The 26,950-nt window shown below is 30.1% G+C and overlaps 5 protein-coding genes across 6 annotated transcripts; 3 read left to right on the forward strand and 2 right to left on the reverse strand.

Moving 5' to 3' along the window:
- Window positions 1-1,169: 1,169 nt before the first annotated feature.
- LOC101508633 (pyrroline-5-carboxylate reductase) lies at window positions 1,170-4,712 on the reverse strand. The gene is made up of 7 exons (XM_004493357.4): window positions 4,410-4,712; window positions 4,258-4,306; window positions 4,094-4,185; window positions 3,223-3,295; window positions 2,933-3,053; window positions 2,480-2,585; window positions 1,170-1,653 (listed from the first exon to the last, which is right to left on the reverse strand). The coding sequence occupies exons 1-7, from the start codon at window positions 4,605-4,607 to the stop codon at window positions 1,471-1,473; spliced, it is 822 nt and encodes a 273-aa protein (XP_004493414.1). The 5' UTR covers window positions 4,608-4,712; the 3' UTR covers window positions 1,170-1,470.
- Window positions 4,713-10,119: 5,407 nt separating this feature from the next.
- LOC101508952 (uncharacterized) lies at window positions 10,120-12,492 on the forward strand. Its single transcript, XM_004493358.4, has 2 exons — window positions 10,120-10,484; window positions 11,780-12,492. The coding sequence occupies exons 1-2, from the start codon at window positions 10,335-10,337 to the stop codon at window positions 12,413-12,415; spliced, it is 786 nt and encodes a 261-aa protein (XP_004493415.1). The 5' UTR covers window positions 10,120-10,334; the 3' UTR covers window positions 12,416-12,492.
- A 140-nt stretch (window positions 12,493-12,632) lies between these two features.
- Window positions 12,633-15,555, forward strand: LOC101509264 (uncharacterized). Its single transcript, XM_004493359.4, has 2 exons — window positions 12,633-14,645; window positions 14,772-15,555. The coding sequence occupies exons 1-2, from the start codon at window positions 14,496-14,498 to the stop codon at window positions 15,393-15,395; spliced, it is 774 nt and encodes a 257-aa protein (XP_004493416.1). The 5' UTR covers window positions 12,633-14,495; the 3' UTR covers window positions 15,396-15,555.
- An 881-nt stretch (window positions 15,556-16,436) lies between these two features.
- Window positions 16,437-19,129, forward strand: LOC101509581 (mitochondrial fission 1 protein A). Its single transcript, XM_004493360.4, has 5 exons — window positions 16,437-16,596; window positions 17,179-17,317; window positions 17,851-17,972; window positions 18,819-18,882; window positions 18,955-19,129. The coding sequence occupies exons 1-5, from the start codon at window positions 16,504-16,506 to the stop codon at window positions 19,038-19,040; spliced, it is 504 nt and encodes a 167-aa protein (XP_004493417.1). The 5' UTR covers window positions 16,437-16,503; the 3' UTR covers window positions 19,041-19,129.
- Window positions 19,130-20,064: 935 nt separating this feature from the next.
- On the reverse strand, window positions 20,065-24,052 carry LOC101509909 (DNA-directed RNA polymerase V subunit 5A). Of its 2 annotated transcripts, XM_027332764.2 has the most exons (5): window positions 23,693-24,052; window positions 23,440-23,616; window positions 20,822-20,935; window positions 20,590-20,649; window positions 20,065-20,242 (listed from the first exon to the last, which is right to left on the reverse strand). In XM_027332764.2, exons 1-5 carry the CDS (start codon window positions 24,008-24,010, stop codon window positions 20,201-20,203), a joined length of 711 nt encoding a protein of 236 aa, XP_027188565.1. In that variant the 5' UTR covers window positions 24,011-24,052; the 3' UTR covers window positions 20,065-20,200. The 2 variants fall into 2 exon arrangements, with proteins under 2 accessions (XP_027188565.1, XP_004493418.1); XM_004493361.4 differs by lacking the exon at window positions 20,065-20,242 and having other exon boundaries at window positions 20,375-20,649.
- Window positions 24,053-26,950: the final 2,898 nt, after the last annotated feature.

The raw sequence follows: 26,950 nt of genomic DNA on the forward strand, positions 1-26,950 counted from the left end.
CTCAAATTTACAAGTCACCATTTTCTATGTATTAGAGGAAAATTATTGGTATGTCATTGTCGGATAATTTAATCTCTTATTGTCAAATAATGTCATACTTGTAAATTACAATTTCATTGCACGTCTTAAGTATTTTTTCCATGAACGATAATAGTGATCAATCAAATGTTCCTTAATGTAGGATTACTATGATTCAGTTTGATCAATCTGTGTTCCAAATGTTGATCCTGCTAGTTAATAGCTTTTCTTTCAAATTTATCCATTTTGTTTGATGTGTGGGTTTGAGATTCCAAATAAAATTGTGATATACAGCTTCCTCGTGCCATTTAAGTTTCACCTGAAATGCTAACCTCCTCCCAAGCTAATAGGTAATTCGAAAAGTATCCTAAAATCTTGTCCGATTCTCAAGAAATCATTGTTCTATATTAGCGATTGCAATCACTGAAGATGTTGTTAGTGAACCATGTCATTAGTTAATCATGCAATAATATTAGAGGTATGTCGTTCTTTTAATAACCATTCATGTATAAATCAACATTTGATATTACATGGAGATGAATTAACAAATCACGAGTGTTCTGTATAAGAAATAAAGAAATTAAAATAAACTTGTTTTTGCAATAAGTCGTGATTAGTTTGAAAGAGGCTTATACTTTATTATTGTAAGATATCCAGATCCTAATCCTGTTCTGTAATATGATTTACATGAAATAAAAGCATTTAAGAATACGTTTTTCATCACATTTCATAACACTCCAAAGGCTTGGAATCTGCACGGGAGTGTCTCAGCATCCGCCATCGAGTTCCATGGCAGTTGCCAACACTAGATTTTAAATGTTTATTATTCAGGAAAATGAACTTGAGCTAGTTGTATTTGAAAAACTGAATCACCGACCTTAATTTTGTATGATAAGGTATTAAGTTTGGCATGTATTTGTGTAAGGAATGGGGCTTCAGTACGATAAACAATTACATCAAAAATCAAGCTGACAATTAAACTCTTTTATTTTACCTCAGAATAAACTCTTTTATTTTACCTCAGAATAAACTCTTTTACTTTGTGGCTAACGTTGATCATAACCTCCCTTTGAAAACATTTAACATAGTAAGATATCTGATTTGATTTTGATGTGGAACCTTTATTACCTTTCAAAGTATGAACATTGGCATTTAAACAAATAAGCTTGGCCAAGTATGAGTATGATTTAATCATCTCCCATGAATGAAAGTCAATCCCTGTCATGTGTCCGTCCATAGTGTTAGCGAAACTAACTGTTATACTGGGATAACTGCTAATCGGCCAAACTCGACCATAACTAGTAGCATTTATAAAAGAAGAATGTTGCTATGACTAAACATTCTCACAAGTTTTACTCTTAAAACAAGAACTCTAATTTGACATACTATAAGCAGAAAATTCTGCTGAAATCAATTTTTTTTTTAGAAATCATAGGATCCTCATCTATAGATTCATGAAAGCTCCCGGCTGCGTTTAGCAGCAGCAACAACAGCATTCATCAGTGTTCCACGGAAACCCCCTTTTTCCAACTCATGAATGCCTGCAATTGTTGTCCCTCCAGGAGAAGTTACGTCATCCTTGAGCTGTCCTGGGTGCTTCCCACTTTGGGTGGCCATTGATGCTGCTCCTAATACCTGGAAAACACACGAACATTAGTCAAGAGAACAACTATATATAAGAACAAAAGTGTTTCAATAGAAGTACAGTGTGCCGATGATTAGCCCATACAACATAATGTCCAGTAGGATTCTTGCTGCCACATATTCAAGCAGCAACAATTTCTTTAACTGTAACCTTATCTTTTTATTTGTTGGTCTTCTTTGGAGTACTACTACATGCCTATTTGCGGGTATATGAGTTCATCAACTTGATTGTTTAGAGTTATTTTACAGGTTGCTTGATCACTCTGCCCAGTAAACATAGCAAAATAGCTGACACTAGAATCAGATTCCTTATTCATTGGTGGATACCTTTATCAAGCATGGACTTACACACAAGACAGCTGATGGAAACAATATACACATTTTAAGGACGGCCTAGTGGATGAAACTCCCACCAAGTAGGGTCATAGGAGGGCAGATGTACATAGCATTATCCTTGCAAGCAGAGAGGTGGTTTCCATTAATTTGAACCCATGAGGCCACGACCTCTAGAACACAAGGCGGCTGTCTTACTGTTGTGTAAAGGCTCACCCTCTTCAACTTGCTTAAAAGCCAGAAGAAGTTCTAATCATGGCAAACGGGGAATATCATCCTATAGAATATTGAAATAATTTTACTTTTCAAAGTGTTAAAAAAAGACAAATCACAACATATTTATTTAACGCATCTCAAATATTCTTTTCTTCAAATCTGGCATTTTGACAAAATGCGTAAGAGTAGAAGACAATTGAAGAGCAAGCATCGCCCAAATTTAAAACACAACTAAATAGTCAAAAGGATAATATTTCACTTCACTTACAGTCTGAGAAGCTAAACTTAATGCAAGATCACGTGGTAGACCAGCTGCTACTCCTCCATCAGCCAGAGCCTCTATTGCTAAATAAATATAAGCAGGACCACTGCCACTGAACAATTCAGGAAAATATAACATACTTTAGTAAATACAACAAAGTTGTTTTAACTTGGGGGTTCGGGGAAGAATGCAGAATTGGGTAGAGGTAGGCCTGGGTCCAATTCCCACATATGCACATAACCAAAACAGAGAAAAAGGACAATTATCACCCAACAGAATATCATCAGATACCAGACACACTTCTTTTGTTCTCTCAAATGTGAATAGCTAAGAATAAGAATTGTATGGGCATGACAGAACTAGACTTACACCCTTCCTTATCCTATGTCCTTGTACCACACCTCTATCATCTCCCACCTTAGAATTTTTGTTCGTTAAGATACAATGAGATTTACATACCTCAGGCCAGTTATTGCATCAAAGTACTTATCATCAGCTTTCCATATTTTACCAATTGACCCAAATAATTGGGATATCAGATTTCCATCTTCTTCTGTTGCAGCTCCCCCCAAGCTCATAACTGTCATAGTTTAGCTTAAGTTAATTTATTCAAGCAATTTTGTAATTGTCAACAAGGTTGATAAAGAAAAAATGCAATAAGTAATAAGCATTGTATTCTAGTAAAAAAAACACAAAATTATCATAATGTATGAGAGAAGGCATTCTGCAACAGTAAAAATTGGTAATACCTGACGCGGCCTCGCCAACTGCAGCAGGTGTATTAGGCATTACCCTTATAAATCTATTGCTCCCAGCCCATTCCTACATTTTATGCAACAACTATTTTCAATAAAAATATGCCACCAAACTAAATCTGTAAGGCTAAGCAATGGACATAAGATGGAAATTTATATAACTTTGGTCGCTACAAGTGTTGATATGCGTAGATTAATCCGCGAATATCTTAACTTCTTCACTAATACATTTTACTTGTTTTCACAAATTCATAATCGTCTAATATTTAATATCTTAGAATCACACTTATTGAAAAGATGCATTTGCAAAAAAGTTATGAAAAATTCAAGAACTAATTTGGTTATACAGTCACATTTAAGCATGAACAGAATACAAATCGACCAGAATTGACACTTAGAGTGGCCAAATTATTGAAAAAGTGGTGTTTAAAAGTTTACTTCGTCTTTTTTTAATATAAACAGTTGTGTAGATGCTTGGAAAAACTTATAAAAAATAGTTTATAATAAGTTTATAAATTGTGCTTAGCTTATTTTCCCCAAATAGCTTACGGATAACTTTTTGTACAAACAGCTTACCCCAAGCTAAGCTTGTTTAATAATAATAATAATTTGCTCTATACAAATAAACTATGTAGCAGAACACTTCAAATTAAAGGTACATTCGGTGTCCGATATCTGATATGATGCCGATATATGTAGTTGCGTTCAATCACTCTTATTTTGTTCAATTATTGTCGGTATCTACATATCAGTGTGAGGGTCGTGTCTATTGTTTGTATATATGCTTTCATAGTTAGTAAAAACTAAGATCACTCTAGTATACTGGATGGAGAAATGAAGAAGAAAAAGGATTGGATTCTGTTACCTGAAGATCTTTCAACTTGATTCCAGCAGCAACAGAAACCAAAAGTTTGTTCTTAGTAAGAAGCGGCTTTAATTTCAACACAACGTCTTTCACTGCAACAACACAGTTCGTCAATAAAAACGCAGGTCAAACAAAGCGAAAACGACACTTAAACAGATAAATACCTAATTGAGGTTTAACCGATAAAACGACGACGTTGCTTTCTCGAACGACCTATACAAAGAATAATTAATCAGAAAATGATAAAGTGAAAACGCGGTTGTAAGTTTTAATAACTGTTCGGAGGATGAAGAGTAAAACAGAAGAAAGAGAATACGTCGTCGTTTGAAGAAAGGAGTGTGACGCCGACGGACTCGAAGGCGGCGCGGCGAGCGGGATTGGAGTGAGCAGTGCATATGCGAGAAGGAGACAAGACGCCGGAGCGGACGGCGCCTTTGGCAATGCTCTCGGCCATTTTACCGGCGCCGATGAAGCCTAAAGTGTAGGAATCGGCGGGGATCGGAATGATTTCCATATTGGGTTCGTTATGTGAGAGAGGAATCAGTCTGGATTCACAAATGCTGGTGGTGCTTTAGGCAGTTAGCGAAGCAGTGAAGTTGCCACACTCTGATGTCCTTTAATCTATTTATTTTGAAACTCTAAACTATTAATTATAATTAACTAGTAACTATTATTTATAAAGCATTAAAAATTCATTATAATATATTAAAGGATTTAATTTAATTTATGTACAGTATATTACAAAATATTGCATTGTCAAATAGTAATCATAGTTTTCAAGTCGTCGTATTTTATACTAACATAATGAAAATTATATTATATATTAAAACAATTATGAACATATTAGAAAAATTATCCATAAATCTAATTTAACTAAAAAAATTTATATTGTCAAATTTAATGTCTATCATTTCATTTATAAAATTAAAAAATAATTAAAAGCAATTCAAAAAGATAATAATACAAATATTACTCTGCCACTAATTATAAACATTTTTTTCACAAAAAATAAATTATAAGCACTTTTTAAAGAAAGAAAAAAGATATCTCCAAATATGTTTTACTTTAAATTATTATATATATAAATATATTTATTTTTGAATATATTCTTTAAATATATATTTTACCGATAAATATCAATATTATTAGGTTGAATATCTTATCTCGGTCGAATTCAAAATCTCACAATTATATAATTTAATTATGGTAAAATTTATTATTATTTTTAGATAAAATAAAAATATAAAAATCGATGTAATTATGTTAATTTCAAAATAATAGTAAGGTTTAATTATATATATAAGAAAAAAGTTAATACTTAAATCGTCAGCAAATCTAATCAATTACTATATTTGTGATTTATAAACAATTATAATATTAAAATTAAACATTTAAGTGATGTGATATTATAATTGATTAATAATATAAAAATACTAATATCAACCGTGGATATAAGTTATATCGATTAAAAAAAGACTATAAACTTATGATATTTCTAAGAGAAAAGACTATAGATGCACATAGAAAGAAATACTGTAGATACATAAAAGTTTAAACAAAGGAAATAAACAATCAAAAACAATTATAATATCATGAAAAGAAAGGAAATTTCCAACAAACAAAAACAAAGAAAGGAAATAAAATAAAATTGGTAAGGTGATTCCGGCGTGAGCAAGTGGACTAATCCACGGCCAGAAACTTGTATGACTCATTGTCGTCGTTCTCCATGTGAGAGTGACTCGTCTAAAATCTCAACCGGAAGATTTTCTTAAAAAGAGGTTAGAAAGATGCACGTGAACATTCCTATAAAGCCACCATTTTAGTTCTTAAAAAAATAAGATATTGTTATTTTAATTCAATTAAATATATAAATTAACTTTTGAATAATTAAAATAATCATTAAAAAATATAATTTATTATTATAAAAGTAAATATACATTTTACAATCAAAATAATTTATAATTATTATACCGTCAGATATTAGATTCAATGTCATTTTAATAATTCAAAAATTAATTTGAATTTTGTATTGAATGTGATGTAGCTAAATATCACTAGAATGAGGGTTGAATAGGGATTTTGCTGTTAAAAATAATTTTCAAGTGTTTTTAAAACTATCATCTCGCTGAGGATGATAAGTCCGAGGATGGGTTTTTCAAACCTTCAGTTTTGAGTTGAGCAAAAGAGTGAGAGAAAAATATGAGAGACACACAAACAATTTTATACTGGTTCACCCAAAGATGACTACGTCCAGCCCTCACACCCTTGTGAGATTTTACTAAAGTTCAAACAGATCTACCTCACGCTGAGGATGATTACAAAATGTGTATTCTTTAGCTTCACTAAGCTTACAATCAATTTTCTAATATTTCCAAGTGTATCTCACATGGAAATTATAAAGTAATATGAGAGTGATTGATTCTAAATACTCTCTCAAGGATTTTCAAAGATATAGTGTAAGATTAAAGAAAGTATGAAGTGAGGATGGATATTGCTCTTGATAGCTTTAAGATGCTTGATCTTTTTATGCAATTGTGTTATGTATTTGATGATGAAGAGCTTGCTGCATTTTATAGAGGTCCAAGCTCTTTGATGACCGTTGGAATTCATTACAAAAGATCCAAGGTTTTTCATCATAATTACAGAACTGTCATTCAGCTTGTTCTTGGATTGGCAGAGGCCATCCTCGCGCATGCAGATCAGCTTCCTTGAAACTTGATCTTGAGATATCCTTGTCTATTCCCTTTTATCAAAGAGTGCAAGGCTGTTTCTTTGACTATGTGAGCTACAACCTTTTCAAATACTTTAAGGACTAGGTTGATTTCAACTTTTGAGGGTGATGCTGACAAGAGAGAGAGACACCCTCTTTCATAGGTCTGTCATCCTCTAGTCCGAGGATCAGATCTGCTTTCACATGTGATCTTCCATTTTTGGCTTGTTTGTTGTTGTCTTTCTTTAACTTGACTTCTTCATGTATTCATTCGTGCAAGCACAATAAATGGTCTGATTTTAGCCTTTGCACATGCTTAATGAGTTGCTTTCAACTTTGCTGAACCATCATCAGCCTAGTCTGTCATTCTCTAGACTTAGATCTGGCTATTCTTGTCCTTTTCCTTTTGGCCTTCTAACTTATTTATTTTATTTATTCATTCTTTGACTTTGTTGTGCATTTCTTTAATGAATAAAAACATTTGTTCTGGTCAAGACACATATTGTACATATTTGAAGATTCAACAGCTCGTAGGGCCATCCTCGCCGTTTTTCATCCTCAGCATTTTCCATCCTCAGATTTGAATCAGATTTGTCTTCTTTTTACCTTAATGATTAATAACCTATTTTCTTATATGAATACACTCAAAAGCACATATTAGTCATTAATTACAATCATAATTTTTTAAGTAAATTTGTTATCATTAAAATCATTTGAGAGATTTTGTCTCAACAGAATGGACTAAAATGACAACATTTTATAATATCAATTACTAGTGATTTACTCAAAACTAAAACCAATATTTTTTAAAAGTAATTTTTTTGTGTATACTTTTATAGTTACGATTATAATTAATAATTAAAGTTTAATGTTTTGTACTTTTAAATTAAAGTTTTAAATTTGTCACTCATCATTCAACAATATTGGAACATTAAATCACGTAGAGGTCAATTATAGAGTATATATATAATTTTTTTTAGTACAATTATTTTTTTAGTGTGTTACTTTTATATATGAGTATCATTATAATTGCTAATTAAAGTTTAATGTTTTTCATTCCTAGATTAGAGTTATAGTCTCTCATTAGTTGTGGGCAGAGATAAAACTCGCAATCTTTTTATCGCTCTACTCTTTAACTTATCTATCAAAACAACTTTATATTTCCTATACAAATACTATAATAAAAAAATTATATATTTAAAAATACATAACATTTGAATTTTAAAAACTTTTGTGGTTGCCAAATCCTTAACCTGATACTTTGTATCTTTTATAAAAAACTTGATACATTATAAATTTGCAAGTACTTAAGGTTAAGCTATAGTTTTGTGGAGGTGTAAAACATATTTACAAATGTTTCGAATTCAAGAAAATATCATAAAATTTTAAGAGAGTGTGTCAAAGTTTAACAACTAAACCGTTGTCTCAAAACATAGGAAAAGTCTACATATAAATAATGTAAACATACAACTGCAACTCAATTTTGTTGTTCTAATGTACATATACAATTACAACTCAAATTTTACACAATTTTTTATAAAAAATAAAAATTATACTAGTAATCATAAAATACGTTAATACGTTAATGTTCATGTTTAAATTTTTTTGTTTAAATGTATTTTTAGTCATTTTAAAAATATATTTTTTATTTTTAATCTTTGTAATTTTTTTTCTTCCTACAAATATATTATTTTGCTTTTAGTCTTCGGTGTTTGGTTTTAATCAATCAAAATTTAGTTCATATTAAAATTGGTTTCTATAACTTTAATTTGTTCTTTATTTTAAGAGACTAAAATTAAATATTCTATAATTTATCGAAAGCAAATATAAATAAATTTTGCAAGAACTAAAATAAATAAATAAAATTTTATAGAGACTAAGAGTAAAAAGTTATACTTTCAAAAGGACTAAAAATATATTTTAATTTCTTTTGACAAAAATCATTTTTTACTTTTTAAACAAATGAAATCATTAAATCTTTTAATTTTAAATTTAAATAAAATTAAAATATCCCTAGCTGAAAAGTTGTGTTGGACTAGACCTTTTGAAGTTTAACTTGGGTGTAGTTTTTTCTCCCACCCTTTGTTCTCAAAAATTTTCAAAATATATTTTTGAATTAGTCAATCCAAAAAGCATAAAGCATGAAGAAAAAAAGAAAAAAAAAAAAAAAAAAAAAAAAAAAAAAAAAAAAAAAAAAAAAAACTCCCTAACTTGACATAGTTGTGGGCCGTGAATTGTTAAATTTTAGAAATTTTTACTCTATATTCTACATTTTATAATCTTAAACTTTACATTTTAATGAAAACCAAAAATCTCATTTTACCTTTATTTAAAATAAATAAAAAAATCATCAATTTTTCATAAAAAAAATTTAACAAGTAAAAAATTCCATGAAAGTTTTAGATTAATTTTTTTCTTTAAAAAAATAAAAATTATTAAAGTGTATATCGAAAAACTTAAATTAAGTTTTTTAAAATATTTATATTCTGGAATCCAAAAATGTTTTGAAGAACTTAAACTTTAAGTTTATTATAACATATTTTCAATTTCAAAATTTTCAGAACAAATAGCCATTTTTTTAAAATAACAAAAATGAAAAACTATAAAATTGTATAAATGTTTTTCGGTACACTAAAAAAAATTAAAACATAAATTTTGTTAAAGTAGTGTGTATCTAAAAATTTATTTTAAATTTTTCAAAACATATATTTTTTAAAAACTTAAAATTTCTTTTTTTAGACATAAAAATATTTCAAAAAACTTGTACTCTAATTTATTTTTTGTTTTAGAAAAAAAAAGGTAAAATTAGTTTATGTTACGTAAAATGTAACTAAGAGTATCAGTGTGGGTACATGTTAAAAATTTATAATTTTCATTGCAATTTGTCCTCCATATTGATTTGGCCATTTTAATGTAGAACACAACTAACAAAAGTTAACTCGAGTTAGGGTGTTCGCCGCATATATGAGTTAACTATGAATTACGTCATCTAAACTAATTCAATATAATATATTTTAATTTAATTAATTTAAATTTAAGTTCTACCTCAACCAATCTATTGAAATTTTAATGTATTTACTTCGAACAAAATATTTATACTTACAACTAGCAAATCTTTATTTATTAATGTGGCATATATGTTTTATTGTTTTTTTATTATTAATATATAATTATAATTTAGTTTTGACATTCAATTTAATAATTTATTGTTAAATTAGTTGTTTTTGTGTATTTTGTTGTGTGGGGATATGTTTTATGTATTTTGTTGTGTTTTGGATAAGTATTGGTCAAAATTGAAGAAACCTACCAATATACCGGAAGGTGATCGAGGAAAAATTGAAGTGTCTATCTCTCTGAGGTATGGAACAGGTCAGCATAGAATAATTGAAATGGAAGTAGGTATTGTCCACACCACACATAGTGAAAGTGAGGTAATGGTATAGGTCAGCGTAGAATAATTAAAGATAGAATGATTGATTTATAAAGAGTGCAAGCGCGGTAGCAATTGGAGATTGGAGAAAGGAAAGAGAGATGGCAGAGCTATTTGTGAATCAGGCAAAACAATATGCAGATTCAAGACCAAGTTATCCGCTACAGCTATTCCAATTCATAGCTTCAAAAACTCCCTCTCACAACCTCGTTTGGGACGTCGCTACCGGAAGTGGCCAAGCCGCCAAATCTGTACGTTCTCTCTCCTCCCTCACTTTTTTTTTTTATCGCTTCCTTATTATGCCAATTTTGGATCCGACTCATAACAATTCAATTTTGTAATTTCGTTACATTTACTTTATTCTCAAATCTTCAACCACAAACAAAATGAAATGAGTGGACTGAATTTTTAGTATATCAACTAACTCAACGCTCCACCAAAAGTAATGCATATTTTTATTTTTAGGGAAGAACTTTAGTAGACTTCCTAAAAAAAACTTTAGTAGACTTGTGGACGATGTGTACATCAATGTTAAGGGTGAGTAATTAGTAATTTGGATCTTTTTGGTTATGTTATATTGGTTATGAAGTTATCTATTAAACTACCGGTGAGTTGGTTTTATTCCACTTTTCATTTATTTAACGAGAGTAGGAAGATGATTTGGGGAAGAATATATAGATTAAAATGATAAAGAGATCTTGGATTCTACCATCTGTTTAACAAAAATTAACAATTAATATTAGTCATTTAAAAAATATAGTAATAACCTCCTTTTTTGACATTTATGAGTTAGTCAAACAAAAACTTTGTATGGGCCGTGTTAGTTATGCCCAACATTTGAGCCCTTATGTACGGAAACTAGGTTTTTTGGCTTCACAAAGCATATTTGAGTTATTAAAATATTTTAAGTTTAATTGCAGGCTTCTATTTTCACCATATTATAGAACAGATTTTTCTATTTTAAAAGTTGATAGATTTAATTTCTCTATCAGATTTTTAAATTGAAAAATAATGATTTGATATATTTTAAATGATGTAATATAAAATTTCATTATATAGAATAATCTAAATGTATTAATTATTCATATGTCACTAATTAAATTAGAAAAATGAAAATTTTCCGAAATTGTAAGTTAAGTTTTTATACACTTTATTGCGATTTAATGAGTTTTAATTATTCTATATCATTGTATCATATATCATATTATTTAAAACATGTTACATTGTAATTTTTAGTTAAAAAATTAAAATGAAATGTCAAAAACTGTCAAATTTTAAAATATGAAAACTGATTTTATAAATTAATAAAATTAAAATTAAAATTGCAATTAAACTAATATTATATAATGGTTCACAAGCATAAATGATTAAAGGTAATAAGTAGGGAAGAAAAATAAGAAATACTTATTTTCAATCTAAACCCGTGTCAACTTTATACTCCTTTGTAAGAAATGCTTCTTAATTTGTCAAATTTCACACACACAAAATACAATTCTTAATCACAAAACTACTTGACTCTAAAAAATACTAGTATTTGTGATTTCAGTTAGCTACATTGTACAAGAATGTCATTGCCACGGATGTTAGTGAAAAGCAACTTGAATTTGCAACAAAGCTCCCTAACGTGCGCTATCAACACACTCCTTCAACCATGTCCAAAATCGAGCTTGAACAATTGGTGACACCCGAAGGAACCATAGACCTCGTGACTATTGCCCAAGCCCTCCATTGGTTTGATCTCTCAACTTTCTATGAACAAGTCAAATGGGTTCTCAAAAAACCTCATGGAATCATTGCTGCTTGGTGTTATAATCTTCCAAGAATTAGTAATGAAGTAGACATTGTTCTTGATCAACTCTATTCTGTTATTTCAAAACCTTATTGGGATTCAGCACGTAAATTGGTTGATGAAAATTATAGAAGCATTGATTTTCCATTTGAGGCAGTGGATGGAGTTGATCACACAGGACCGTTTGAGTTTGTGACAGAGACAAATATGACTTTTGATGGTTTATTAACTTATATAAGATCATGGTCAGCTTATCAGACAGCAAAAGAGAAAGGTGTGGAGCTTCTTGGAGATGATGTTGTTGAAAAATTTAAGTTTGCTTGGGGTGAAGATGTTCGTAAGACTGCTAAATTTCCAATTTATCTAAGAATTGGAAGAGTGGGGAATGCTTGAATATGTGAAATAGTACTTCAATCTCCTGTATTTTTACTACAATATTGGTTTAAAAAAATTGATAATTTAATGCAAAATTTAGATCAAATTAATCAATTTTCATATAATAATGATTGAGTTACATCATCAAAACAATCACAAGATTTTATTTTTAATTAACTATTACATTGAAGGTGCAATATCATAATGATTAATAGGAATATGCAAAATTATGACATGATACCCAATCTTGAAAATTGAACAATTAGACTCTTTTTTGTGGCATTGCTCGGTGTTTATTCACGTGTTAGAAATAAAATCTTGCGATTATTTTGATGATGTAACTGAATCATTATTATATCATATTTTATTGTGCTAGAGCCTTGAATAAAGCATATTGAAATAACTTGTGAGATAACTTCAAAAATATTATGCATAAAAAAAAACTACAGAAATACATTTATAGGCATAGCAATTCCAGCACATTAAGGAAGTTTGTCCAAAAATAGACAAAAAAATATTTTCTTTACAATGAATTTTAATATTTAAACATAAATAAGAACTATAACTACATTCTATACAAAACAGAGAGCAATCACATCAACTTCTTCCAGATTGTGGAGTATATGTCCAATGTTGGAATTAATGTTTAACTGCACTCTATACAAAACAGAGAGCAATTGCATTAACTTCTTTCAGATTATGGAGTATATGTCCAACGTTGGAATTAACGTTTTTTTGGATTAGAAGAAACGATATTCATTAATTTGAATTGTAGAATATATCAATATAATATAAATTTAATTTTTTTTAAATAAAAATGATGAAACTGCAGATTAATGTACTATGTTTAATTACTGCAGTATAATCTTTAAAGAGGTAGTATACTCTCAATTTCTCACTTTTTCATTTTTCTATTATCAAAGTTTTAGAAATGTAAAATATAATAATGTGATATTTGGTGGATAAAAAATTCTATACAGTACTCCACAAAATCTCAAAATTATAGTAATGGAGATGAGAAATGAAAAGAGAAAATAAAAAGGATTTTGATTCATGCTTGAAAATTTTGTGCACCTTATTAACCCCTATTTAATTTCAAATTCATAAATGGATTCTTTCCATTCATTTTTTCTCATGTGTTTTCGATCTCACTTAAACATTTTTCTTTCATTTTTCATATCTCATTTCATTTTTATTTAATGATTTAGATTTTACTATTTTATGATACGAACGAAGAAATTCAGTCTCCACGTAGTATTTATACACAAATTTACAATATTTACAATTGTAATCGATGTATACCAAGAAAAGGGACCACATAAGTTAGTAATTAACTTTGTGCATGAAAAATTAATTAATCAATTTTAATTAATTGATTTCTTACGTTTTATCTCTAATTAAAACGTTAATTACATAACTACCATCCACCGAGTCATATCTGATCCACAAAGCCAATAAATGACCGTTTACATTGTTAAACTTGAAATCCATGCATTTATGTAAAAAAAATATTTAAGCTTTCTTACAAAAATATTATGCTTATAATTTTATTTAACAAAAAATAAGTTTTTTCTGCTACGACTCAATATTAATTATTAAAAAAAATATAAATACTAATAGATATTTATGAAAAATATAGTCTTTCAGACTTTCACTTAGCGATTTACAGCAGACTTTTGATATTTTTGTTTTCATCTCCTTTACTTTATTAACTGATAGGAGGCTGGTAAGTTTTCTTAGATTCTCCACTAAATGTTTATTTTTTAGGCTTAGTCGCTTTGTGTTTTTACCATAGAAAAAGAAAGAAAAAAACAAAAGTGGACTTTGACTGAAACTATTTAGTCCGTGTTGATCCCTAGTGTCCAATGAGTAGTGACCACTTAACGTTTACAAATTACTAGGGGATGGGAGTAGCTTCGCTCTACAAGGGCATATAGCTCGACTTAATAAAAAATTGGTTAGGTTTGATTAGTTTAATAAAAAAATTAAACTCAAATTATTTATTTAAAGATGTAACACTCAAGCTCTCTAAAAAGAATATATATATATATACAGAATTTAGCGGTTGATATATTTGATAAAAGTAATATGATATGATATGGCAGAGCTATTTGTGAATCAGGCAAAGGAATACGCAAATGCAAGGCCAAGTTATCCAAATAAACTCTTTCGATTCATAGCCTCCAAAACACCTTCTCACAACCTTGCTTGGGATGCCGCCACCGGTAGCGGCCAAGCTGCCAAATCAGTCTGTCTTTCTCTCTTCTATCTTTCTCCTATCTTTCTCTCTTTCAAGTTTAATACTTATATATTCAAAATTTGTGATCTCAAAATTGTTTTTCCTCTCACTAGAATGAATTGTTGTAATTTTCAGTTGGCTTCAATGTACAAGAATGTAATAGCAACAGATGTTAGTAAGAAACAACTTGAGTTTGCAATAAAACTCCCTAATGTGCGATACCAACATACCCCTTCAATAATGTCCATGTCCGAACTTGAAGAAATAGTGGCACCTGAAGGAACCATGGATCTCGTGACCATTGCACAAGCCCTTCATTGGTTTGACCTTCCAACTTTCTATAAACAAGTCAAATGGATTCTCAAGAAACCTCATGGAGTTTTTGCTGCTTGGTGTTACAATTTGCCTAGAGTTTGTGATGAGGTAGACACTATACTTGATAAATTGTATTCTACTAATGCAAGCTCTTTTTCCGACCCATTAATTAGATTCATAGATAGCAACTATAGAAGCATTGATTTTCCATTTGAGGCAGTGGATGGAGCTGATCACACAGGACCATTTGAGTTTGTCAAAGAGAATTTGATGGATTTAAATGATTACTTAACTTATATAAGATCATGGTCAGCGTATCAAACTGCAATTGAAAAAGGTGTGGAGCTTCTTGGAGATGACGTTCTTCAAAAATTTAACCTTGCTTGGGGTGAAGATGTCCATAAAGTTGCCAAGTTTCCAATTTATCTTAGAATTGGAAAGTAGTTTTATATTGGAATCAAGAATCTCCTATGGTACTTACTGGTTATAAAATTAAATTATGTTGCAATAATAAGTTCTCATTAGAGATTAATGTAAACTCAATTTCTATTGCTTTTAATGACAATTTCTCCAAAACTATTTTGTCATTATTAATTTCATATCAGGATAGGCCCAAAGATAAAGGTCATCAAAACAATTGTCTTAAATTTCAAAAAATAATATTTCTATTTAATTAAAAGATCTCATATTATACTAATTCACTTTGTTATCATTTTTTAAAAAAATATTATACAAAATCGATTATATTATTTAATAAATAATTTTGTATTCTAAAACATCTAGAAATAAATATTAAACAAAAATTTAGTAATTTTGATAAAATATTTTTAAGGGCTTTCAAAAGTCTTATCTTTAAATTTACCTTATGATCAAGAAGCAAAATACAAATGATAAAATAAAGTGGACTACTTTTAATAATTAATCTTTGTCACAAACCACGTTGGAGTGGGTGGGTCTCTTCAACCACATATTTTTTCACCACAAAGCTCAAAATAGATCCATGATACAATTACAGTTGCTTGTTTGAACGGTTAGATTTGTAAATGCATGAGACAGTTATCAATTGTCATAAATTTTAGTAGAAAGTTGAAATTGTTGTCTACGTCACTGTCACAAATTAGTCTACACAATAATATAACAATTGATTACAAACATAAAATAATGATGGATGTAACCGTGACTTTAACTCGTAACCATCTCTTGTAGTAAAATCTTGCTTTTAAGTGATTAAAATTTTGTTCTACTCGAAGTCTCGAACTAATGTAAAGTTTTTTAATAACAAATATTAAGAGATTAAATAAGAAAATTAGTTTTAGTCTAATTATGTATTTATTTATTTACAGTTTCTTAATAAATACAAGTAGGCTAGTCGTAAAATTCAATAGTTAAAGAAAATATTTTAAAAAAATACTTATTTAATAAAATAACTAAAATTGTAAAAGCAACAAAAAAAAAATATTTTGCAACTTTTTACACTTATAAATCATTAAAAAAAAGAGTATAGAAATGTTGTGAATCTCAACAACAACAAAAAACCAATAGTTAATCGTCGATGGACGCTAACATCGGAAGCTTCTTTGAGTCTATCGGAAACTTCTTCACCGGTGGCGATCAGATCCCTTGGTGCGACCGTGATGTCATTTTTGTAACTTCCTCTTCATTCGTCTCAATTCATTTATATCTTTTTTTCCAATTTCTTTTTCTGTATTTAATATCCCTAGTTTTGCATTCAGAAATTCGAATGTGAAAAAACGTTTTGTGATGATTGTTAGCTTTTTGTGAATCATCACAGGGAATAGACGCTTTTATTTTATTTTCCATCAAGTAAATTGATTTGATTTTTTTATTTTTTTTTACAATAACTTTCCGTAATTGATATTTTGACCAGTACATTTCCTTAAATTGATAACCAGATTGAAAGAAAAACAATATGCAAATTGAGTGGATGAAGATGAAAAAATGTTGCTCAACATGTTTTATTTGAAAACATGAAATGAAAACACAATATTTTCTCAAATCAAACGGGTTTTATTTTTTATTTATACATAATAAATAAATCAGCTGCACGAGAAGGGGGATAACAAGTGTTTACATAATAAATAGTTTAATTAAGTGCTTATAACCTAAGACTTAATGGGGCAGACCTTAGAGTTGACGAGTCTCTAATGCGATTTGCTTTACTTCCTTTAGTCTTATCTATTTTGCATTGCATTGCATTGTTTTGAAGGGGTGTGAAACAGAAGTTGCAGAGGCTTCTGAGGATGGTTCTGATGAGCGGATAAATGAGAGCTTAATGAGGTTGTCATGGGCACTTGTTCATTCAAGGCAAAAAGAAGATATTCATCGTGGGATCGCCATGCTTGAAAGTACAATGACTTACAGATTAAATTTTAGTGCTTTGGGTTACATTTTCATTTTATATATATTTTCTTAAAATACGGTATTGTGATATAGTTTTACTAAAAATTTCTTTATCTGTAGTTAATATTTGTGGTCTGCCTATTCACACCAGCCTTTTATGAACATACGAGAAACAGTTATGATCTCTGGTTTTCTGATAATTCAAAAAAAGCTAAAGATATTTCTGTTGCTGAATATAAATATCACAGAAAACATTGTTCCATGGTTTAAACTGCCTCAACAATGCAAATCAGATCTTTTCTGTTACAGAGCTGTGTTTTTAGCATTTTAAATATATATTTTTTTTAAAGTATAACCTGAGATGTTTGAGGCATGAATTTAGACAATTCCCTTGCCACTAGGGTAGGCCACAGCATCCCCTTCCTTTCTTTATTTTTTTTGTATATATAGCCCTAAACAGATATGTTTGGTTTTGAAGTATTCTGAGTCACTTTTATATGCATGGCTAACCTCGTTCATCCTTAATTATGATTCACAGCTTCTTTGGGCAATGATAGAAGTCCTTTGCATCAAAGAGAGAAGCTTTATCTTCTTGCTGTTGGGTACTACAGGACTAATGATTATGGTAGAAGTCGGCAGCTTCTGGAGCAATGTTTGGAGGTCTGTCTTTCTCAATAACAGACAGAGAGTAGCTTGAAACTATATTTTTCTTGCTTTTTTTATGAGATCGTATATTTTTCTTGTTTGTCCTTCCATATGCTTAATGAATTCATGATCTCATCATTTTTCTGGGGCCAGATCATCATTTCATATGACGCCTCATGTATGTTGATATTGGTACAAAAAAGCTCTGTTTGGATTTTGGTTTGTTTTTCTCTTATAAGAGCCTAGAAAATTATAAATATTAAGATCAGTTGTTATCCTTATGAACCATCCAGAGTCCATTGTTTTGATTATAGGTTAGGAAATTCTATCTCTCATTTTTCAACAATTAGTTAATTTATTTTCATTTAGTTGATACATAGTCTATGTGAGGTGGATGCTTTTGTGGAGCCGAAATATCTGAGAACATAATCAGATTTTTGCGTTGTTTCCTATAATTTGAGATCTATTTACTTGTCATTCAGGATGCTATCAGTTAGAGGATCCACTTTCCTTTATTATTAACAGTGGCAAAAGGACTATCACTCTATCAGTAATCCGAATAGGGTTGACTATATGGAAATTTTCACCATATTAAAGGGCAGATTTTTTTCTTATTCATATATTATTTGACATGATTGGGATTATGAGTGTGATATTTATGGTTTGATTTTATTTCAATCCACTACTAATAACATTATACTACTGTTGAATAGTCCTAGTTATTACATTGATGATTTGACACTTTCTTGAATATCATAGCTTGAAGAGTCTTACATTAACACTGGGATAAATTTAAACTATACCATACGTCCTTTGTATAACATGAACGATTCAGTCTCAACTTATCTTTTGTCCTTGAAGATTGCACCTGATTGGAGGCAGGCACTGTCCCTCAAGAAAACAGTCGAAGAACGAATTGCAAAGGGTAAGAAACTTCTTTCTTAATTTCAAACCGCATCATCCATAACATTAATTAATGGTTTGTGTATCGATGCAGATGGTGTAATAGGAATTGGCATCACTGCAACAGCTGTGGGGATTATACTTGGTGGCATTGCTGCAGCATTGGCCCGAAAGAATTGAATATATACACATGCTTGGATATTTGGTCTTTGTTTTATTTTCATTGGGAAACATTCTAAAGTCAACAGGAAATAATCCTTTTATTGACAGCTACAGCTCTTAACATTTTTTATTTGTTAACAGGAGAGTTATAATATTTAACCATACCCATTAAACTAAAATCATTTGTTCATATTATATTTGTAGTTTAAAAATTAAAAAAAAAATGCAAAGAGTAAAAGCATTATATGAAGATTTTATACATGCCGTTAAAGAATAAAATGATGAAACAGTTGATTTTCTACTTAGCATTGTTTCAAGAAGATAGGCATCGTGGATTGAAAACCAAATTTTTAGGTAGTTTTTTCTCCCACATCCCTTATAATCTAAAAGCCTCTAAGATACAAATTTAGATTATAGCCCAATTCATGTGTTTCTTTTTTGTCCATCCGAATTGACCAATCTGAAAAGAATTAGAGGTGAGAGAAAAAACTCTCAATTTTTAATGTCCCATTACCTCACCACAGTCCTGGTCTTCTTCAGTCTTGTATGTTAGCAAGAATTTCTCTAATCTCTAACTTTCTCTTTTTTAATTTTACAATGTTTCTTTAGTTGCAGAATACATGTTCGGTTTCTAATTTCCATGGGTCTATAGCTTTCCCAAATTTCGAACATAACCAAACAAGTTAAAAGTCACTTTTTACAAAAATAATGATTACATCTAAAAAAAAAATACTCCAATTTTGTTTTCTAAAGTCACTTTTTCTTTTAATATTCAGGGCTTAAATCTAATTATACATTAGCGAGCACATAACGGCTATAAGACATGTCTGTATATTCGTGTTACATTGGAAGCATACTGAATCCACTGGAGACAAGATTAAATTTGCAGCTATTCGTGTCAAATACAGTAAGAGACAAACAAATTTACAAAGGCAACCTCATTCACATAGTCTCTAGTTCTAGTTCCTTTTATCACATGACACCTTGAATTGCTCGGCTAAGTATTAATGAAAAGCCGTAAGTACTTCGTTTTAAAAAAAAATTGCAACTTAAAATTAGTTTTTTCCTTAAAGAAAATCAAATTTGTACATGTATATTTTTGAAAAGTGCCAACAACACTCACTTTTAAATCCTCTTTTTCCAACACGCAGTCTCATATTTGGTGATGATCATGTAGGTCACACCACTTTATGTGGAATCCGTTCCCCAAATACTGAGACCTACATAAATTTTACTCAATAAGAGGGTGATGAAAAAAGAGTGTTTTGAGTGCAAAATATTAGCACTCCTCATCAAATTTTAATATAGATATTTTCTTCATGGGTTCAAGAAAAAAATCCACAAGACTAAACTAAGCAAGTTCAAAACGTTAGGATAGATCACCTAGGACTTAACAGTTATAATTTTACTATTCTACAATCATAAATTTATGCATGATACAACATCTGAGTTCTGCATATTCGAACATCAAAATGAAAGAGAAACTGAGATCGAGAGAATATCACCAAACGCATCGATATGTGACGTGCATCTGGGTGATTTCACCGGTGTAGGTAACTTTAACTACCTGCCCTCTCTCAAGTCCATAATATCGAGCAATTGCGTCTGTCTGTAGCATCCGCGGAAGCTGATAGAAACAAAACTTAATATAAGAATACTAGTATTGGAATAAGAACAATAGTGCTGAAGTACAGACACTCAGAAAATTTAATAACTTATATAGATGTGATATAGTGTATAAAAATACTTCATTCATGCCGGAGCTTGAGATAGGCTCTTCCCAAGTTATATCAACTGACCTGCTTTTCTTGTATATTGTACTTCTTCAGGAGATTCTTTTTCTGCTTATCAGTCAGCACCTGATGCTTTGGCTTCAATACATGCTTTGTAATATTAACAAGCAAGTCTGTGATCTGAACGTTACCGATAAGAAAAACAGTCAACAAGTTTCTAGTTGGATAAAACCATCATCAAAACACTCCGAAGTTAGGATACAAAGTCAATCCATTCAGAATGAGATGCCGTTGTTACTAACAACTAGTAAGCATCACAAACTTGATGTATGTCAAAGTTTTCTTCCTTAATAAGTTATAATACCCAGTTTCAACATGACAGAAAATCAAATATACTCGAGGAATGATCAATAGTGATTTCAGTACACTCTAGAATGAAGCACCCTTTCAAAAATGGGAGTTCTCCTTAAGTAGTCCAGTAGAAGGTAATTAAAATCGAGATCCTAGATAGATGGCTTAGGTTGAAGGATCAAGTGCAATAGAGGTACATATCCATTTCAGATTTTTCTTTAAATAAATATCTACACTTTATCATGAACGTTTCAAATTACAATGATGCGTGAATGTGTGGCTTCTCTCTTGCATATGGAATTTAAGGTGAAGATTGTATAGTTTTTATTTTATGCAATGTAATCATTGTTTTTCCTACAAATGAACTATGAAGGGAGCTAGTCAAATATCTCTACGCTGTTATTCCAACATTCCAAGCATAGTTGTCAAACTTGCAAGTCAACTGTAAACTTGAGTTTACGTGCCTAAGTAGCAAGTTCTGGTTATAACTCATGCACAGACTCAGTTTTTGGTAGACTCGGTTAGACCCAAGCAAACTTGCAAGTTTAAATACGAGCCAACAAGTTTGAAGAGAAGTGAAATCAAAAGCCCAAAATGGCATGCTCTCATTTATGTTTTGTATCCATTCAATAGTGGATTCCTGTTCGTGAAAGCTTGAAGCTGGTAACACAGACAATCAGACATTCTTACCTAGAGTTCTCTTTGTGCAGCCTGCCTTCTCCTTCCCCGCATCGAATTCCCGAAAAACGGGCAAATGCCTGCACAGAGCAAGGTTTTGCACAGCACAATGCATGTTTCCACCACTGAACTCAATGCTTTCCTCTCATTAAGTTTTTTTATCCATTCCTGATTCATCAATATGATGTTGTTCGCCTCCTTGCCAGGTTGAGGTTCCGCGTTTGCTCCGTTGAGGTCAGATAATGTCGCTAATATTGTGGTTTGCCACTTTGCTTTAATATGGAGTTAGAACGTTCAATTATATTGAGTTAATGGTATTGTACTATGTACATTTGTCATTTATAGGTTTCCTAATATTATGGTTTATATTAGGTAAATTCTAAGCTCATGTAGACTCTCAAGTTTGACAACCTTGATTCCAAACATTCTTCGAAAAGTTTCCAACTTTAAAGAGTACAGGTAATCATTTCCATTTTTCTCCTTCCATGACGGAACAATTCCAAACTAACTCAACTTCTTTATTCTTTACAAATTATTGAAATTATGGATTTCCATTGCAAATGTAGGTTACAAAGGAATTCTATAGATATTGAGAAAGTTTGCCATTAAAACTAAGAGTTTTAGGCTATCTCTTTACCAAATGGAAAACATGGCCTAAATTCATAATTTTTACCAAAGGGAAAACATAGGGAGAGAGAAATTTTCAAAATACTGAGCAATCCAGTCTTTCATACTTTAAATTTCAAATTAAGGCGCAAAAAAATTGTGTTTTTATTAAAAATAAGATAAAAATCAGCCTAATACTTGTTCATTAGATGTAAGGAGATATATATATAAAAGCCAACGTCAACAAAACACTAAACATAAGACAAATACTCCAAATATAAAAAAGCTACCGAACATCTGACTTCTTGTCTTTGTTTTCAAAGACTACATTTACTAACTTACAACCATTCGCTTCTTTTGTAACTTCCATCTTTTCTTTTTGCTGTTGTGTGTGAATGTTCTTCAATTATTGAACCAAACGTTGAAGATACCCTCGTAATGCACGTGAATAGTTTAAACTAATTTACCCACCTGCTCAACTCTTGAAAGAAAGGAGAAGGTGGAAATTACAAGGGTACTGTGAGCTCAATCACTGCAAGACATTCACACTCGACAACAAAAAGAGAAGGTGGAAATTACAAAGAAGTATACCATATAAATGCAACTTTTGAAAACATGGATCAGAAATCAGATGTGTGATAATTTTTACATGTTTGGAGTATTTATTTTATTTATATTGCATTCTTGACGATGGTATTTTGTTTATGTATTTCTCTAATATCTAATGAATAAGCATTATACTGATTTTTATCTTAGTTTTACAATCATTTCTTTACATTTTAATTCGAAATTTTAAGGATGAAAAGTGTATTTTTTAGCATTTTGAAAATTCCTATCTCCCCATATTTTTTGTTGGTAATAGTAAAATTCTTGATTTATGTCATGTTTGCCGTGCAGTTATAGAGTTAGACTCATAGATGAATCTAATTTATCAAAATTGAAAAATTGGTGCTATGAGACCTAGTTATAAACAACATGCAAAATCAAAGTGATTGATTTCCCCAAATGAAACAAAAGAGTTAAGAGAAGAGTGAGAGTGAGTAACAAACCTGAAATATTTCAACCTTGAAAGAGAGAAGATTAACAGCTTTCAAAGCCTGGCTAGTAATTTGACTTTGAACAATCAAAATGAGGCCAGTCAAAGTGTCTCTATTCACAATTTGCCCTGCAATGTTCCTGACCACATTCACTTTCACAATACCTGGCCCACTGAATATCACTAAAATCTGCAAAAAAAATACAACACAGAATATGATAAATAAAAATATAAGAGAGAGAGAGAGAGTGAGAAAAGAGAGAGACCCTTTTAGAGGGGTTAGTGGTGTGAGTAGCGGTGAAGCGGAGGCGATCAACATCAGGAGAGTGGCCATGAGTTTGACGGAATTCGTGAAGAGAGAGTTGGATTTCAGAAGGGGGGATAGAGTAACCTCTGTCTTTAAGCATTTCAAGCGTAGTTCTTCGAGACAAGTAGTAACGATGACTCTCTACACTACCATCGTCAATCTTGGTAATCAAACACTTTCCTTGTTCTTGTGATTGTACTTGTGGAAGAGCATCTCCGTTCTCAATCTCCATCGGAGTTATGGTCTCAGTTTCGTTGTACCCTCCATTCTCTGCCATTCTAACTCTCTCTCTCTACTGCTGCTTTTCTGTCTCTAAACTCTGTCTCTCAACTCTCTTAAAAGGGAACTGGGATTCCCTGCGGTCTCCCTATTACAAGCATTCACGCGATTAGCATATCGCGGGCAATCAAATTGATATCCGACCGTCCAAACAAATTTAGTTCAAGTACTTTAAAATTTTAAATAGTTTAAATACCACGTGTAATCTCTAATTTAATTTTAATTAATATTTAAATTTTTTAATTTTTTTTAATTTTAAATGACAGTTTGATATTTTATCTTTTAAAATATCAATAATGTTATCTCTTTTTTTTTTTAATAAAAATTTATCAAAATTTTTAAACAAAACACATAAAATTAATTATATTTTTCAATATAATACAAATTTCATCAAATTCGTAACTCAAATCTTCAAATAAATTCATATTTTCATTCTTTATTTGATGTTGTTAGAGATGAATGTATGAGTTTATTTAAATATTTAAGTTATGAATTTGATAAAATTGCATTATATTAAGGATGATAATTAATTTTATGGGTTTTGTTTGAAATTTTTGATGAATTTTTACAAAAAAAAATGATAACATTGTTGATATTTTAAAACATAAAAATCAAATTGTCACTTAAAATTAAAATAAAAGACTAAACCGTAAAAATAAATAAATAAATGATTAACTGAACTTAAGTTAAGGGAACACGGGTGATATTTAGGCTTTTAAATAACAACAGAGTTGGTTGTAAACATTTTATTTTTGTTTTTTTTTTTTTTCAATTGAGTTAATTGTAAATAATTTATTTTATTAAATATTCACATGGTAAAATGTATAAACCTTATTTTATTGAGAGATAAAATATTAAGTGATAAAATTTCGAAAATATTATTATGTCAAACGTCATATTTTAAATTTGAATTTAATATCTCGTAGTTATATGTGTAAATTTTTAATATTATTTGTTATCTTAGAAATATTTTTTTTATCAAAACCAGAAGTAAAATGAAAATAAAGCTCTATCAGATAAAAGAGCGTGGATAGCGAATAAAAAAAGATTTAAATAAATATTTTATTAAATAAAATAATATAAAAATCTTTTAATTAATAGAAATTATATTAATGGAAAATATTACAATTTAAAGGTTTAAATGTGATTAACCTTAATTTTTAAGTGTTTTTAAATCTACATGTAGCTGGAACACCTGAAATTATGGTTAAATAATGTTCAAATTCATGGTTAATGAAGTTTAGTTGATGAGTGATGAGTTATCCAGTCCTTACATACCTATCAACGACTCATTAAATTGTGTTAACTATGTGTGTGCGTTAACCATTTAAAAAGTTGTCGAATTTTATTGTCCCAAATTGATGTTTAAATAACATTTTTGGTCTTTTATACATTGTTGGAGACATGGCATATTTCTTGAAAGAAATTGTTTGTACAGTAACCCCAATTCAAAAGAATATAGATGCAAAATGCAAAAGAAAGAATACATGATGTTGATCACGGAGTTCGGAAAATTATGCCTACGTCTCCGACCTTATGGCGATTGCAATTTCGTTCTATTAGTTTCAATATTAAGATTCCAGTGTACAACTTGTATCTATATACTACCAAATTGTAACATTATCCTTGAATCGTACTGCAGGCACCCCACAAAGAGTAATAGCTACCGCTCAAGTGACCTACCCACTTATCAGTAACTATAAGTCATATCCAACAGAAATTTACAAAGTTATGTGTTTTCTCAGGTTTGCGGGCTAATTTTTCAATCAACGCCAACTTTAGCAGGATATAGCTTGAGGTAGACATTATAATGATTTGATTTGCATTGTAACAGCTATCTCTTTATTATTTGAAAACTACTGATTTAGATGGGAGAAAGGGATCAAGGAAATCACTGTTATTTTTATTTTCTTCTTTCACAATGTCACTTCCAAGAATATGTGAAAGAAGAAATAGAAACTCTCCACAACCGAATTACCGAAATAGAAACTGTCATCACTCGGATTTTTTACCTATATATCCTACTTTTCAAAAAACTTAACCAAAATACCCCATATTCAAAAACTGTTACCAAAATGCCCTACTTTTTAGGACAAGAAGGAAAACTCTCCCTGGGGGAGCGATACACAAAAGGAGCAAAAAATTTTCCCCTAGTAGGAGGTCGCTGGCCGGGGATGCGACCTCCCAAAGGGTTTTAAAAAAAAAAATTTAATTCGTTATTTGGTTTTAATTAATTATTAATATTTTAATAAATATTCAAATTAATAAATAATTATATTAAATAATAAATTTATAATTAATAATAATACTACATAAATAAATAATAATAATTATTATTATTATTAATTATTATTATTGTTATTATTATTAAAAATTGTTATAATTAAAAATTATTAAAATTAAATTAAAAATTATTAAAATTAAATTAAAAATTATTAATTATTATTAATTATTATTAATCTTATTATTATTAAAAATTGTTATAATTAAAAATTATTAAAATTAAATTATTATTATTAATTATAATAATAATAATTATTAATTATTATTAATTATTATTTATATCGGTCGAACAATATCTCCGTGATTCCCGTTTGCAACCACCGTCGTATCCTTCTGTTCCGTCGACCTCCCAATCAAGCCCACAACAACAAAACATGACACAACCGTCTCTATCATCACCTCATCTATACGTCCCTACTACAGAAGTTCCATATCCACCAACGACTCAGTACTACGTTCCGGTTCCATAAATACCAACCCCCGGTCATCCAACAGAAAGTGGACTTTTCTATAATTTGTTTGGAACTCAGTGCACAACTCCTGAGTCGACTTATGTTGTGTTTGACTCAATGTATAATATTCCTTCTCAAACTTATATGGAAGCAACTGGTAGTGGTTCTAATCCACCTACAACTAACGTTCAGGATAATGATCA

The sequence above is a fragment of the Cicer arietinum genome, chromosome 3 (assembly GCF_000331145.2).
Source record: "Cicer arietinum cultivar CDC Frontier isolate Library 1 chromosome 3, Cicar.CDCFrontier_v2.0, whole genome shotgun sequence".
In the NCBI taxonomy this organism is placed as follows: Eukaryota; Viridiplantae; Streptophyta; class Magnoliopsida; order Fabales; family Fabaceae; genus Cicer; species Cicer arietinum.